At 41.1% G+C, this 13,406-nt stretch overlaps 1 protein-coding gene across 2 annotated transcripts in view; it reads right to left on the bottom strand.

Annotated features, from left to right (window-relative positions):
- BCO1 (beta-carotene oxygenase 1) overlaps positions 1–13,406 on the bottom strand; it is a 71,618-nt gene that overhangs the window by 2,645 nt on the left and 55,567 nt on the right. Inside the window, exons 3-11 of one of the 2 annotated variants that reach the window (XM_064159989.1) lie at positions 11,690–11,818; positions 10,197–10,326; positions 8,636–8,783; positions 7,609–7,756; positions 6,381–6,601; positions 5,309–5,566; positions 3,997–4,099; positions 3,078–3,172; positions 392–503 (exon numbers count right to left, since the gene is read on the bottom strand). In XM_064159989.1, the coding sequence (XP_064016059.1) occupies positions 392–503; positions 3,078–3,172; positions 3,997–4,099; positions 5,309–5,566; positions 6,381–6,601; positions 7,609–7,756; positions 8,636–8,783; positions 10,197–10,326; positions 11,690–11,818 (1,344 nt within the window). The remainder of the gene's footprint in view (positions 1–391; positions 504–3,077; positions 3,173–3,996; positions 4,100–5,308; positions 5,567–6,380; positions 6,602–7,608; positions 7,757–8,635; positions 8,784–10,196; positions 10,327–11,689; positions 11,819–13,406) is intronic. The other variant, XM_064159988.1, reaches the window with a different exon arrangement.

The following is a 13,406-nucleotide window of genomic DNA, read 5'->3' as shown; positions in this document are numbered from 1 at the left end:
CAGTTTTTGCCATTTGCCTTTGCAAGGAGTCACAGGCTGCTCTGAGAACAGACCTGCATCAAGATTATGGGGACACCTGCAGCGCCACTTCATGTTCTTATCTGCATCTGTAACAACACTGATCCCTACAGCTTCAGCTGCTCCAAATCAGTGATAAATCCAGCTCCAAGTGGATGTCTGGGAAGTCCTAACCTTTATTGTTTATGGCTACCTTGTGACATTGCACAAGCTAACTTTGGTCTATTTTTGCTTTGGGTTGTCTGCAGAAGTAAAATGGTGCTAATTTTAATCTCACAGTTGAACCATCAACCCAGCTTTCTTGACTAGAAATCATTAAATGATTGAATGCAAGACTCATACAACCCCAACTTTCAGAATGTTATTATTTTACCATCATCTTCTTCTTTTGCATCAGGGCTGGGAACGAAAACAGGCTCAGATGGCCAGCAGTGGTCCTCTCCCCACTGGAGTGTTTCCTTTGTCTCCATATTCAATTTTACAATCTAAATTGTTGAGACCAGGAAAGAAAAATGTCAATGTCAGTGACCCAGACAGTGTTTGTTCCCAAGGTACAACATGAGCAGACTGCTGGCATGGGGGGCTGATAAGAGCTACAGAGCAACAAGGCACATGTCATCAGGGGAAGGAAGCACCTAGGAAATGCTAAACTTTGGAGTTGCAGAACACACAATGTCCTTTTAATTGTATTTAATCTGATTTCAGTTGCATCTTTCCTTTATGGACAATAAATACTTTGGAAATACTATCAGGTCATGAGAGAACCTTCTCTATAAATAATGCCCTCACTAGACAGGGGAAGAGGCTGAAGACATTTAAGTGACTCGGTCCAAATCACTGCAATTCTGTACTAGAGCAGGAAACAGGATTTAAACATTGCATTTTCTAATCCTGTGAAATATTTTCCTTTCACTGTGACCTCAATACTTATCAAGGTCTTCTATTGTTAAGCAGGGTACATATATGCCCAAACAAAGGCTGTTAATAGTAATGTGTAAAGATTAAAGCTAAGGGGAAAGAATTCTTCACAGATACTGGTATTTACTGGAGGAACAGCATACAGGTTTTCACAGAATCATAGAATCAGCCAGGCTGGAAGACACCTGCAAGCTCATCCAGTCCAACCTATCACCCAGCCCTATCCAATCAACTAGACCATGGCACTAAGTGCCTCATCCAGTCTTTTCATCTCATTATTGGGTCCAGTGTCTGATCAAACCAATTGCCAGTGGGGATGCATAGCATTTCATTAAGGCCTTTTCTCTAACCTTTCCACATGCAGTTATCTTCTTTCCTCATTTAGTCATTAGCCAGACATTACATTTACAGAAAGAAGAAGCTATTTAAGTTACTAGAGAAAGCATCTGGAAGAATTCTCCCTTCTCCCCAAGATAACAGCAATTTTGCTAACAGACTTTACCTAAGGAGTATACAGAGTTGTTGTTGTGTTTGCATTCATTGAAGAGCACTGATATGAAAAAAAACACCCACTTTTAACAGCATGTTTTGTTATATTCAAGTCAAGCAGGGACTATCTACACTGGAAATCACAAACTTGCAGATGTGTTTGAGCTACTGTCAGATGTGCTGCAATAAATTTTCTTGCATCATGCAGAACTCCAGCTATATTTTGTAATCAGTTTGGTAATTATATACGAGAACCAGCAGTGAACTCCATTTGTGCTGCCTCATAGTCCCAGAACAAGAGTTTGTCTGTACAACACTCTTACAGTATCACAGTATCATCAGGATTGGAAGAGACCTCACAGATCATCAAGTCCAACCCAAACCTTCAACTATTCATACTTTTCACTTTAATCTCTTTGTACTGTCTCCTGAAAAGCTTGCACCCTGCATACACAAATGAAGCATTTGCCTCTCTCAAGTACAGAATTAGCTAACAAAAGATAAATCTTTCTGAAACATCAGATACTGGTTTAACGTTTTTAAACTATCAGATGCAGTTGCAATAACTTGGGTTTTTAATTAGGTTTCATACAGGGCAAAAATACTTCAGAAGTATGTCTGCCTCCTAGGTTTGTTTTGTTGTTTTTTTTTTTTTCTACTCTCTCCTTTGTAGCTCTTAGCTTAGAGAAGTTCAGCTCAATTTAGCAGAAAAGTGAGGGTCTCCTTAACTACTGTGTTCAAGAGACTTGGTAGAAATATGAAGCTGGATAAAGACACCTGAGCTTATTAGTATTTATGAGGGAAATGGTACAACATGAGCTCATCTCTATAAGGATGTAGGTATTTCATGTTTCTTTGCATGTGAGTGAATGTATACTTGATCTCAAAAGCCTCTTCCACCTCAAACAGTTATTGTATGATTCAGTGATTCCATGAATGACCCACCAATTGGAAAAGTTTTGACAGTGACACAAGCACTATTGAATACTTGAGAACCCAATCTCAAGTCACATCTGTGTGAAATCACAGGAAGTCCCACCTTGACACTAAAGGGAGAACTTCTTTACTGTAAGGGTCACAGAACAGGCTCCCCAGAGAGGCTGTGGAGTCTCTTTCTCTGGAGGCTTTCAAGCCCTGTCTGGATGTGTTCCTGTGTGACCTATGCTGGTCCTGCTCTGGCAAGGGGGTTGGACTCAAAGATCTCCAGAGGTCCCTTCCAACCTTTAAAATCTTGTGATCCTGTGATCCTGTGACAGCATTTGTTTTGCTGCCCATGGAGCTACATGTTTTTAACAGCTGACAATAATGTTCTACATTTTCAACTAGTGAAAGGAAGCTGTATTGTTGCCATAGTTTGGTAATCATACAAGTAAGAGACCATGTATGTCCAACTTTTCATCTCTTTGCTTCAGATGCTGAAGTTAGGAACACAATACCCAACTGCAGAGTCATTTAGAAGCTTTAACTTGATTCTGGAAAAAATAAGATTTCTATTCTTGGCTTAAGGACCACACACTTTGAATTTACATGTGTGAATGAAGCTTAGGTTATGGCTTTGTGCCACACTAGTAAAGCACAGTCCACTTAGAACTGCTTCAGTTTGACATGTGCTCTATAAATGGAGTTTCTGCTGTTGTAAATGCTGATGATACCTCTGCAGGAACTGGGTTCCACTGGACCCTCGTTGCAAAGACATACTTGTAATTTTTGCCATTGTAGTCATAGTTGATGCGAGGCAGTTCTATCCCTGGGGGAAATAAAGTTCAAGGCTTAGGAACAAGAGGAGATACATAATTCCAATGTACATTTACCTATGCCAGCCTTCAGGAAGTTTTGCCCTGTGCAAACCCCTTGGCAGTATGTAGAACACTTACACAGTTTTTCTATGTCTGATGTTCTAAAAAGCTGAAGATAGGCATTAACACAACATAGTTGAGCCAGGGTTCTTAGATAAAAACTGCTATTTTTTCATTCTTAGGCATTCATTAGACTGGAACTTATGAGGGTCTTTTTGGTTTCTTTCTTTTTTTTCCCCTTTTCTTCATAGATACACAAGATGTGAACATGTGAAATAGAACTGGAGGCTCTCATTCTAAGAAATTCCTTTTACTTAGGTAAATTTATATCCTTTATATAGTCCTGTTATTACCCCCTAAAACCAGTTTACAAATCCTCTTTAAAAAACCATCTTTATAAAAGACAGCAATAACTAAAGCCTCCATTTGTAACACACCTATCTAACTAAAATTGTGCTTGTAATTGGCAGATTTGCAAGCTGTTGTATCAGCTGTAGGATCAGATGTGGGATCCTATATTAATATAAAACTGATGTAATTTCATACACTTACAGGTAAATATACATCTGAGAGGTTCAGGGTCATGTATGACTGGATAGACTCAGAGAAGAGAAGAAGGGAAAGATATTGCCATTATCTACACTAATCATACTCATTAGAAGTTTAATTCTTCTTAGCTCTATAAAGATCTTACATAAGTGAACAGTTATTAGGCATTACCAGAATGTGTGTGCAAAAGGATGTATCTGAGATTTGTCCAATTGCTATGTCTCACCTTGACACAGTACTTCAGGCTGGCAATAGATGCTGCCATCTTTCTCTTTGACTGCAGTTGCAGTTGATGGAAGTGTGACTAAATTAGAACCTACTTCGGCATCCTGAAAGAGAATTGTGCTGAAAAAGTCATGTGTCTCTAAGAATATGCTTCTGATTTAGAGATTTCATCAAGCTTGGTATTAATATAGGCAATTTTGGGATGAAACAATCCATCTTCACTAAGTTCCTTCTTATGGCATTTATCTTGCAACATTAGATTCTGAGCCTTTCCTTGGAAATCTTGTTATACTCAGAGGACTGAGCACTGGCTCAGGGGAGCTCATTCTCCCTGCTCTCATGAAACTCCATGCAGAGCTCTGGGGACCCAGCATAAGAAAGACATGCATCTGTTGGACTGAGTCCAGAGGAAGGCCATAAAGATGATCAGAGGTCAGGAGAACCTCTCTTATAAAGAGAGGCTGAAAGAGTTGGGGCTGTCCAGCCTGAAGCCAGGAAGACCTTGTATCAGCCTTCCAGTACCTAAAGCAAGCCTACAAGAAAGCCAGTGAGGGACTTTTTATAAGGGCATGTAAAGGCATGCAGGATAAGAGGTTTTAACTCCTGGTTGCAGAATTCTTCACAGTGCAGGATAGTTTGGATAGCTGGTGTGATCCAGCACACCCTTTGTCACTGCTGCATAGCTGGTTTTGAGACGTGAACAAAGCAGCAAGATCTCAGGATGTTGAAAGGAAAAGCATCATCCATTCCAGATGTATCAGGCAGAAACTTGCTCAAGCTGCTGGGCAGTAAAAAATCTTCCCAGCATACAATTATTTAGAATAGTGTTTTCAATTAAACTGGAAGATAAAATCTTTCCTGTTCCTGATAAATCTCACACTTAAATGAAACCTAAGTTTAATAAAGCCACTGCAACAGTTGGGAGTGTGCTTATATTATATATAGCCTTCCAGTAAAGTGGAAGAAACATTGTGCAAAACCTCATGCAGGCCCTTCCAGCCAACAGCCAGGTTGATAGATTTGCTTCTACCTGACAGCATTTTACTGGTAAAGAAATAATGTGTGCTCAATAACTCTGTTCTCCACAATAGATGGTATCAGAACCTAGATGCATGTAATAGTCCAGCTGCTCACTGCCATTTCTCAGCATGCACACACAGAGCAGAAGCCTTGCACTTTTGATGCATGTGTCATACACAAAGAATCAGAAACCTGCACAGAGAGGCTGGCAACTAATAATTCACCCATTATTCAGACTTCTGTATTTGCAATTACTGATCAAAGAAGAGAGGAAAAAGCCATTTCCTTTTTACCTTGTCATGCTGCAGAGGAACAACGAATCGTTTGCAGGTTGGTACAGAGGAGAGTTTGTCGTTCTCCTCAAGGTACTTGTTTAGGTTTTTTAAATAGAACATATCATACAAGCTGTTGTCTGTATAGGCAATGAGATCAAAAACAATGTGGCCATCCTCTTCATAAGCATTGATGTGGTGAAAAAGCACCATAGCATCAGTGTAAAACTTGGTGGATATTTCTTTTTTAGTCTTCCTGTCTACAAAATGAAACCATGTCTGAAAGATAGGAAACATCATTTAAAACCATTAATGCTCTGCAAATATTCATGGTAGCCATCAACATTCTAATGCATTGTCTCTTTCTACTGAGGCATATTAACAAGTCAGGGTCTGCTGCTAGGAGGCAAGAGGTTCTAACCTGAAGAACAAATTAGCAGGAATTAAATGACTGTGGAAATGCTTTGAACTCATTTTGCTGTTGCAAATTACTGTCTGGGTTAGGATGAAGATTGAAATGTTCTAGTAAAGCCCAGAAAAGTCCTCTGCTATATTTTGAAGTTAAATAAATCTGCCTTAGACCAGAGTCTCTGTAGTGCCCTGTGCTGGTGCCCTCTATCCCAGCATACCCCACTTATCAATGGCCACAGCACATGGAAATAAGGTCCCTAGAAAGGAGGTTTTTCCTCAGTTGCCACAGTAAAAGACTGTCCTTTTGCTGGATGCAGGTTTTTTCCACCAGTCTGGCTCTTTTATGTGATGGATCTTAATAATTAAAGTATTTTGTTTAGAGCAGGAGCAACTGGATGTGTCTGAAGTGTGGGTCTGAGTTTCTCTGCTAGCACACAGTGTTTCCAGCAAGGCCAAACTACCCTCTTGTTCAAGTACTTCAGCATGAGACAGTAAAAACTTCTAGTGATGGGTGCTAGTGCCCCAAACCCACAACTTCTAAAAGAGATGTGCAACACAGCAAACAAGGACTGGAAAAAAATAAATGAGGGATTACTAAAATTCATGAACCAGATTAAACCCAGAAGGCTGTGGAAGTGCTCACTGGCCTGGCTGTCTCTATCTTTCAGTGTTAGGAAAATACCTTATCTTCCTTATGATAGGAAAGGCAGGAAGCCCAGTTCACACCTCGGATGTAAGCAGTTGCCATTTTGACAATATCCAGTCTGAATGGCTGCTCAACGAAGATAATGTAATTTTCTGTCATTCCAAAGCTATGGTAGTAGCTTGGGTGGAGCAGAGAGCGAGAAGGGATGGAGCACACCACTTCCACATGGCTAAAGTGAGATTTCTTCTTTTCTTTTTCTGAGTACAAATGATAAAAACCAAAATTACATGTATAATAAATTTCGGTCCACTCTTGTTCTTGGATTTCTCCCTTGTGTGAAGGAGGAAAAAACAGGTTCCCCCTTAGTCCTTCATGCTGAAATGCTCTGTTTACACAGTAGTCAAGTAGTACATGCCTAGACAGGCTAAGTGTTTAAATATTAAATTCACAGCAAGTTAAAATTAACAAAATCATAGAATCAACCAGGTTGGAAGAGACATCCAAGATCATCCAGTCCAACCGAGACCATGGCACTAAGTGCCTCATCCAGTCTTTTCTTGAACACCTTATTGCTGTCTACAACTACCTGAGGGGTGGTTGCAGCCAGGGGGAGGTTGCTCTCTTCTCTCAGGTGGCCAGCACCAGAACAAGAGGACACAGCCTCAAGCTGCACCAGGGGAAATTTAGGCTTGAGGTGAGGAGAAAGTTCTTCACTGAGAGAGTCATTGGACACTGGAATGGGCTGCCCGGGGAGGTGGTGGAGTCGCCGTCCCTGGGGCTGTTCAAGGCAGGATTGGACGTGGCACTTGGTGCCATGGTCTAGCCTTGAGCTGTGTGGTAAAGGGTTGGACTTGATGATCTGTGAGGTCTCTTCCAACCTTGGTGATACTGTGATACCTCCAGGGATGGTGACTCCACCACCTTCCTGGGCAGTCCATTCCAATGCCAATCACTCTCTCTGTGAAGAACTTCCTCCTAACATCCAGCCTAGACTTTCCCTGGCACAATTTGAGACTGTGTCCCCTTGTTCTGTTGCTGGTTGCCTGGGAGAAGAGACCAACCCCCACCGGGCTACAACCTCCCTTCAGGTAGTTGTAGACAACAAGGAGGTCACCCCTGAGCCTCCACTTCTCCAGGCTAAACAACCCCAGCTCCCTCAGCCTCTCCAGTTTCTGGAAGAGCTGTATCACCACCATTTAACCTCAGAAGAAAAGAAACTGCTAACAAGTGTCTAGAAAATACCAATTACACAGACCTATCTTACCTGGCACAGAGGAAGGAATCTTAAATAGAACGTATTTTGTCCTCCCTTTGTCAACTATTGAAGTGCCCATGTTGAGAATATTTCCAGCACTGTCATAGTGTGGGTGAGAAGTTGCCATATTTACAGCTGTGTATTTGCTGTAGTCAACCTGGGAAATTATACAAGAGGAGATTTTAGAGATGCGTAAGAGAATTAAACTTGATCTCATCTAACACCACAAATCTGCCAGCCTCTTGTTGTTACTCTGTTTTCCAAAAGGCCTTCACATTTCAACAATTAAGCCAAATGACTTGTGTAGGTGCTCACAGGATTTCCTAAATCAAGGCTAAACCAAGGATCTGAATTTCATTCACCTCTCCCTTGCAGCCACAACAATCCTCTTGTAACTGAAGGGGAAATTTGGCTAAAGAAGTTACTCTGCAAATGCCCATTTCATCCTGAAAGCAGTGGATTTAACAAGGCTATGAGCTTAGAAGCCTTCTGGAGCAGGAAGATTGCTATTTTATTTAAAGCTTGGTTGATTAAAAGTACCCAAACTGTACTGGGAAAACTGCACATGCTAGGAAAAACCTCATTGTATATTTCGGTGTGTCAAGATTTCATTTTAAGAATTAAGTAATACCTTACACAAGGTACTTGAAAGATACTCATATAACTGACCTACTGAATTGTTAATTATGTAAATCATTTGATAACTACAGATGCATAACAATGGAAATAGCCCAAAATAATCACATTGTAAGCGTGATATTTGGTATTATTCCTGCATCCTGGCTAGGTTATGTACAAGAGAATCTGCCCAGAGCTCAGCTATTCCCAGACTCCCTGGGATTTAGCTTTGCACTCATGAGGTCTTAAAAAAGCTTTAATGATTTCATTTACCACGATTTCAAAACTAAGGGAACAGCAGAAGAAGCAAAGTTTCTTTCCAGTTTTGTGTCCTACGTGTTAGAGGATCCTTATGAATCAGCCTGACACTGTGTTCATTAGCAGGTAAGGAACCAGGATGCAAGACATTTGTTTATACCTTATCTAACGTCTCCAGAGTCTGTGGATCGATTTTCCTGATGAAGTTAGTCTCACTGGTGGCATAAAAATCATCCCCAGTTTTCATAATGTTGATCAGGCAGTTGTCTGTGAACTCAGGAATGGTGTGAGACAAGTAGGAGAATGCCCTGTGTAGAGGGAAAGTCCGTAGGGGTTCGTTAGAGCAGCAGCAGCTGCACCAGCAGCAGAAGCCACCCCAGCACCGCAGGCTCTGCACAGCAGCAGGGTCACAAAGCTGGATCTGTCCCGCCCCTACTGTGCCCTCTTCTGGCAGCTCCACACTTCCTCGGTGCACAGGGTTGAAGAGCAGAGGAGAAGGACTTCTTCAACGCCCTTGGCCTAAGGACATGCACGCAACACTTTCCACACGCAAAGGGCATGCAGGTCCAGTCCTGCAGTCAGCTGTAACATAGCCACTGGTTGATCAGGATGGGCCAATTAATGCTCTCCTGTGCACACCTCATGAGAATTTGGCCTAACAGCCTCCACCCAAAAGCTGGTAGGTTATTCAGGTAATGTCTTCATAGAAGAGATGGATTCATATACTCCTGATGGAACATTTCTGTTCCAGGTGTTACCCCATACTACAAGTCTGACTTTGAAGAAGGTTCAACTTCACCTATGGGCTTGACAGTTTGCCTTAGTAGTGTAGGATTTTATCATCCTCACTGGAAGCCAAGATAAATTTGCTTATAACCCTTTTGAACTTAAAATGTCAGTGTCACCCTTTGTGCTGCAAGAGAGAAGACACGCATCTTATCTCAGGGTTAGACGGCAGGGTGACACAGCAACTCTTCTGCAATAACACCCCACGCACGTGCTCTTCTCAAATGATAAATTCAAGGTCAGTAGAAGAAGTTCAGGCAGGAGGAAGAGATGAGTAAGACAGTTGTGTCTGTCAGGGAATACCCACAGCCAGTTCCACAAGAGAGATGATCACACCTTGCCTTTCACCCTTTCCAGAAGTATTAAAGCAGCTATGGCAGTGATCCCAAGCAGTTCTGATGCTGAACATAAGATTAGGTGAGGCCAGGTACAGCCCCTGAAGCACTGCACCTGACTCAAGAAACAATGAAATTTTTTTGTCACTCCCTTTTTTTTTTTTCAGTAGAGATAGTCTTTAATTCAGATGTTTTACTCATTTACTTTTCAGTTACTGAAGCTTTTCCTCCCTTTGCAAAGACACTTTTCATATATTCCTTCCCCAACTATTCCTCTTCTTCCCTGCTGCCTCACCCTTCACAGAGTGTGAACACATGAAAAAGAAAATATCTGGATCTTCAAAATCACACCAAAATCTACCTGCAGTAGTGAATAACACAGCCAATTTTGCTGATCAAATCCACTTAAAACACTTGCCTGACAACACCCCACAGAGACTCCAGCGTGGGATGGATCTCTTGGCCTTTTCACTAATTAGCAATTGTGCATGTACAAAACAAAATGCTCTATTTGTATACATGTGTCAAGGGTAAACAGAAAGACATCTGTGCAGGAGGGAGAAGTAGAGAGAAGAATCCTGTGGGAAAAGCACTGCTTACTTGGCAAATATATTTTTGCAGGGATCTGGATAAGCCATAGTTCCAAACTCAGACACCACGATTCGGTTTGCTTCTACGTTGCAGTTGTAGGTGTCACTTCGGAGATACTTACTTCTGTAGTAAACTTCACCTGGCAAAGGCCAAACAGGTTTCAGTCACATTTCATGCTGAGTTCTTCAGAAGACTTGCACAGGTAAAGTCACAGAAGGTTTCTCAAGCAGTTGTCCTTGTGCAATGAACCCAACGGTGCCCTGAAACGCCTGGTTTGGAAGGCTGCTTCAGCTATCTAAGGGACCCAGGACTGTTTTTGTGCCTGCTGAGATTGGCAACAATTCATCTAGGTTCCTTGTCTCCCAGTGCATTCAGACAATACTGAAGGACTGGGGAGAGGAAAGGAGGGACTTAGAAAACTCTTCCAATAAGGTAAACCAATCTGTGTGCAAATGATTAATTGTACGTCAAAGTGTGGGTGGTGATAAATCTCCTGTGTTGGTAAAATTTAGTTATGAGAGAGTAACAGATTGCTTGGAAGAATCAGTGCCCATCATAACCCAATTTTATGGACCACTGTACTTGAACTAACTGAGATCTGCTTGATTCAGGTAAGTAAAATATACTGCAATTTAAAAACACTGGTCATTTCTTCATAGGTTAGTTAGGTAAGGACATAGAGCTGGACATGCAAGGGGATTGTGCAGCTGCATTAAATGCCTCTGGTCACAGAGAGGAACTAAAATGTACACATTAGGGATGGAGTATGACTGATAAAACAGTTCTTTTACACATGCATGCTCTTTGCAGCAAGATTCTAGGTGTGAAACATCCTGCCTCGCACTGTAAAACAGCTGAAGTGATTAAAAAATGCACTATCTGAAAACAAAAACTGAAATTGCTTTGGACAGGAGTGTTGCCTGCTTTCCTTCCGTGAAGATGACAAGTAGGAGGACTGCATGTAGGGGTGTCAAGCATACACGAGTGAGGTTTGATATGTGAAGTGACACAGTGGCCCAGTTTCTCTCCTGGCAGCTGCAGCTGCAGCTAAATCCCACATGGGGAGTGTTAGTCTTCTCTGAAATTAGGTTGTTCATGTACAAGAGGAAAAACCTCTGGATACTTGCAGTACTTTTGACTGATCCAGTCTGAAACAACAGAAGTTTTCTTGCTCTGGGTGGAAGGCACAGGCTGCCCTGTAGTACCTGCTCAGAGCTGCTTGCAGGCTGTCCTGCAGTGCAGACAATGCTAGACTTTGGCACTCCAGAAAGAAGGACAGCATAGCCTGTCCCTGAAAACAGCCCTGCAGAGATGCTCCTTCTGCTGTGGGAGTGAGCTGTGAGTGTATGTTTGGAGAGACTTTCCTGAAAGTCTCACCACACCACACCACAAAGGAAATCTGCAACATTCTCATTCTAATGAAACTCAAAACATTATTAGCAACAGAAGGCACCAAGGTTTGGGTTGTTGAGCTTTTTAAAATCTGATGTGCAGCAACTTACCATTTTTAAATGTAAAACTGTGCAGCAGAGCCAAGCCATCAAACCAGTGGTTATAGGTGGTGTCTCCTATTGTGTGCATCCCTGGGCCATTTCGGAGAAGTATCCCTTGCAACCAAGTGGGCAAATGACCTGCAAACAAACAGGGAATGCCAATGTCCCTTCCATTAGGCGAGGGGCTTGTTACAGGACAGTTTCCTTAGGGATTCATAGAGGCAGGCAGACTCTGGGTGCAAATCAAGACTTGTAATAGCACATAATTATGTTGGTGGTTTGGTTAGCAAAAAATACAACCTGCCCAAAAATGTGGCACTAGGAATGTTCTGCATAAATATTGCTATATGAGATTACTATAAGAAGATGAGGTTGCTGGAAAGCAATTTGCTAAGTATGAGGAATTGAATTCAAGTTGGACCTTTCTTTCCTGCACTCAGATTTTAAGGTGATATATTTAAACCTTTTTACTCATGCCAGGAAATGTTAGAGCTCATCACAAAAAAACACATTTTATAAGTTATATGACTTGCATTGGCCCTTCAGTGCATCAATTTAAACTTCAGGATAAATGAATTCCAGTAAAAATGTCATTAATCAAATTATACAACATAATGTAGTGCCTTTGTGGGAGTGCTTTTGTGACTCTAGCCAGAATGTTGGTGTTCTGAACATAAATAAGGGGTATTATACTGAAAACACAGAAACACCGTTGAGGTTTGAATATGGAATGTTTCTCATCAAATCCTTACCAAATCCTTACATACTATTTGATACTCAGTTAAAGAATGTAATTGGGGTTAAGGAGCTGAACAGATATTAAATGAAAAGCTTCACTTGCTTCTTTGTGCATAGGCCTCCTGAGGGAATATTTAAGATCCCATAGCACTTTTCCACACCTTTTCTGCACTGTTGTCTCCGCATAAAAAGCTGTTCAGACCTTCTAATTCTCTTGTCGTTTGTGACCTCATGATGAATTGTTGACACACTTTCTTATTAATACACCCTTACAACAGATGGAAATGGCCTCCCATCAAAGTACTCAGTTTTGTCAAGGCTGTTGCAGTTGTAGAGAGGCAACAATTGCTTTGATGTGTAAAACTTTTGGAGACCCTAAAGGGACTTTGGCAACTTTCTGAGTGAATATTTCTGGAATGCTGACCTTTCCAGGTGAAGGAGAAGGATGTTTGCCATTTCTTCCACCAAATTACATTAAGGACACAAGGGAAAGCCATTCAAATACAAAGGAAGGCTAAACAGTAAATGCCAGCTTCATCTAAAATACATTCGAACCAGCTAATGTTGTATGCTGTCACACTCACACAATTTCATTAGGGCTACTCTTCCAGAATAGATGAGCAAGATAAAAAAATGTTGACACAATGGATGGAAATATTATTATTACTACTACTACTACCATTGCATTCTAGAATAACCTTGAAATGTTGACACAATGGATGGAAATATTATTATTACTATTACTACTACCATTGCATTCTAGAATAACCTTGAAATGTTGACACAATGGATGGAAATATTATTATTACTACTACTACTACCATTGCATTCTAGAATAACCTTGAAATGTTGACACAATGGATGGAAATATTATTATTACTATTACTACTACCATTGCATTCTAGAATAACCTTGAAATGTTGACACAATGGATGGAAATATTATTATTACTACTACTACCACCATTGCATTCTAGAATAACCTTGAA

This window comes from Pogoniulus pusillus, chromosome 20, assembly GCF_015220805.1.
Source record: "Pogoniulus pusillus isolate bPogPus1 chromosome 20, bPogPus1.pri, whole genome shotgun sequence".
Classification (NCBI taxonomy): domain Eukaryota; kingdom Metazoa; phylum Chordata; class Aves; order Piciformes; family Lybiidae; genus Pogoniulus; species Pogoniulus pusillus.
The sequence above is the reverse complement of the archived record's forward strand: the minus strand, read 5'-3'. Positions and strand labels throughout refer to the sequence as shown.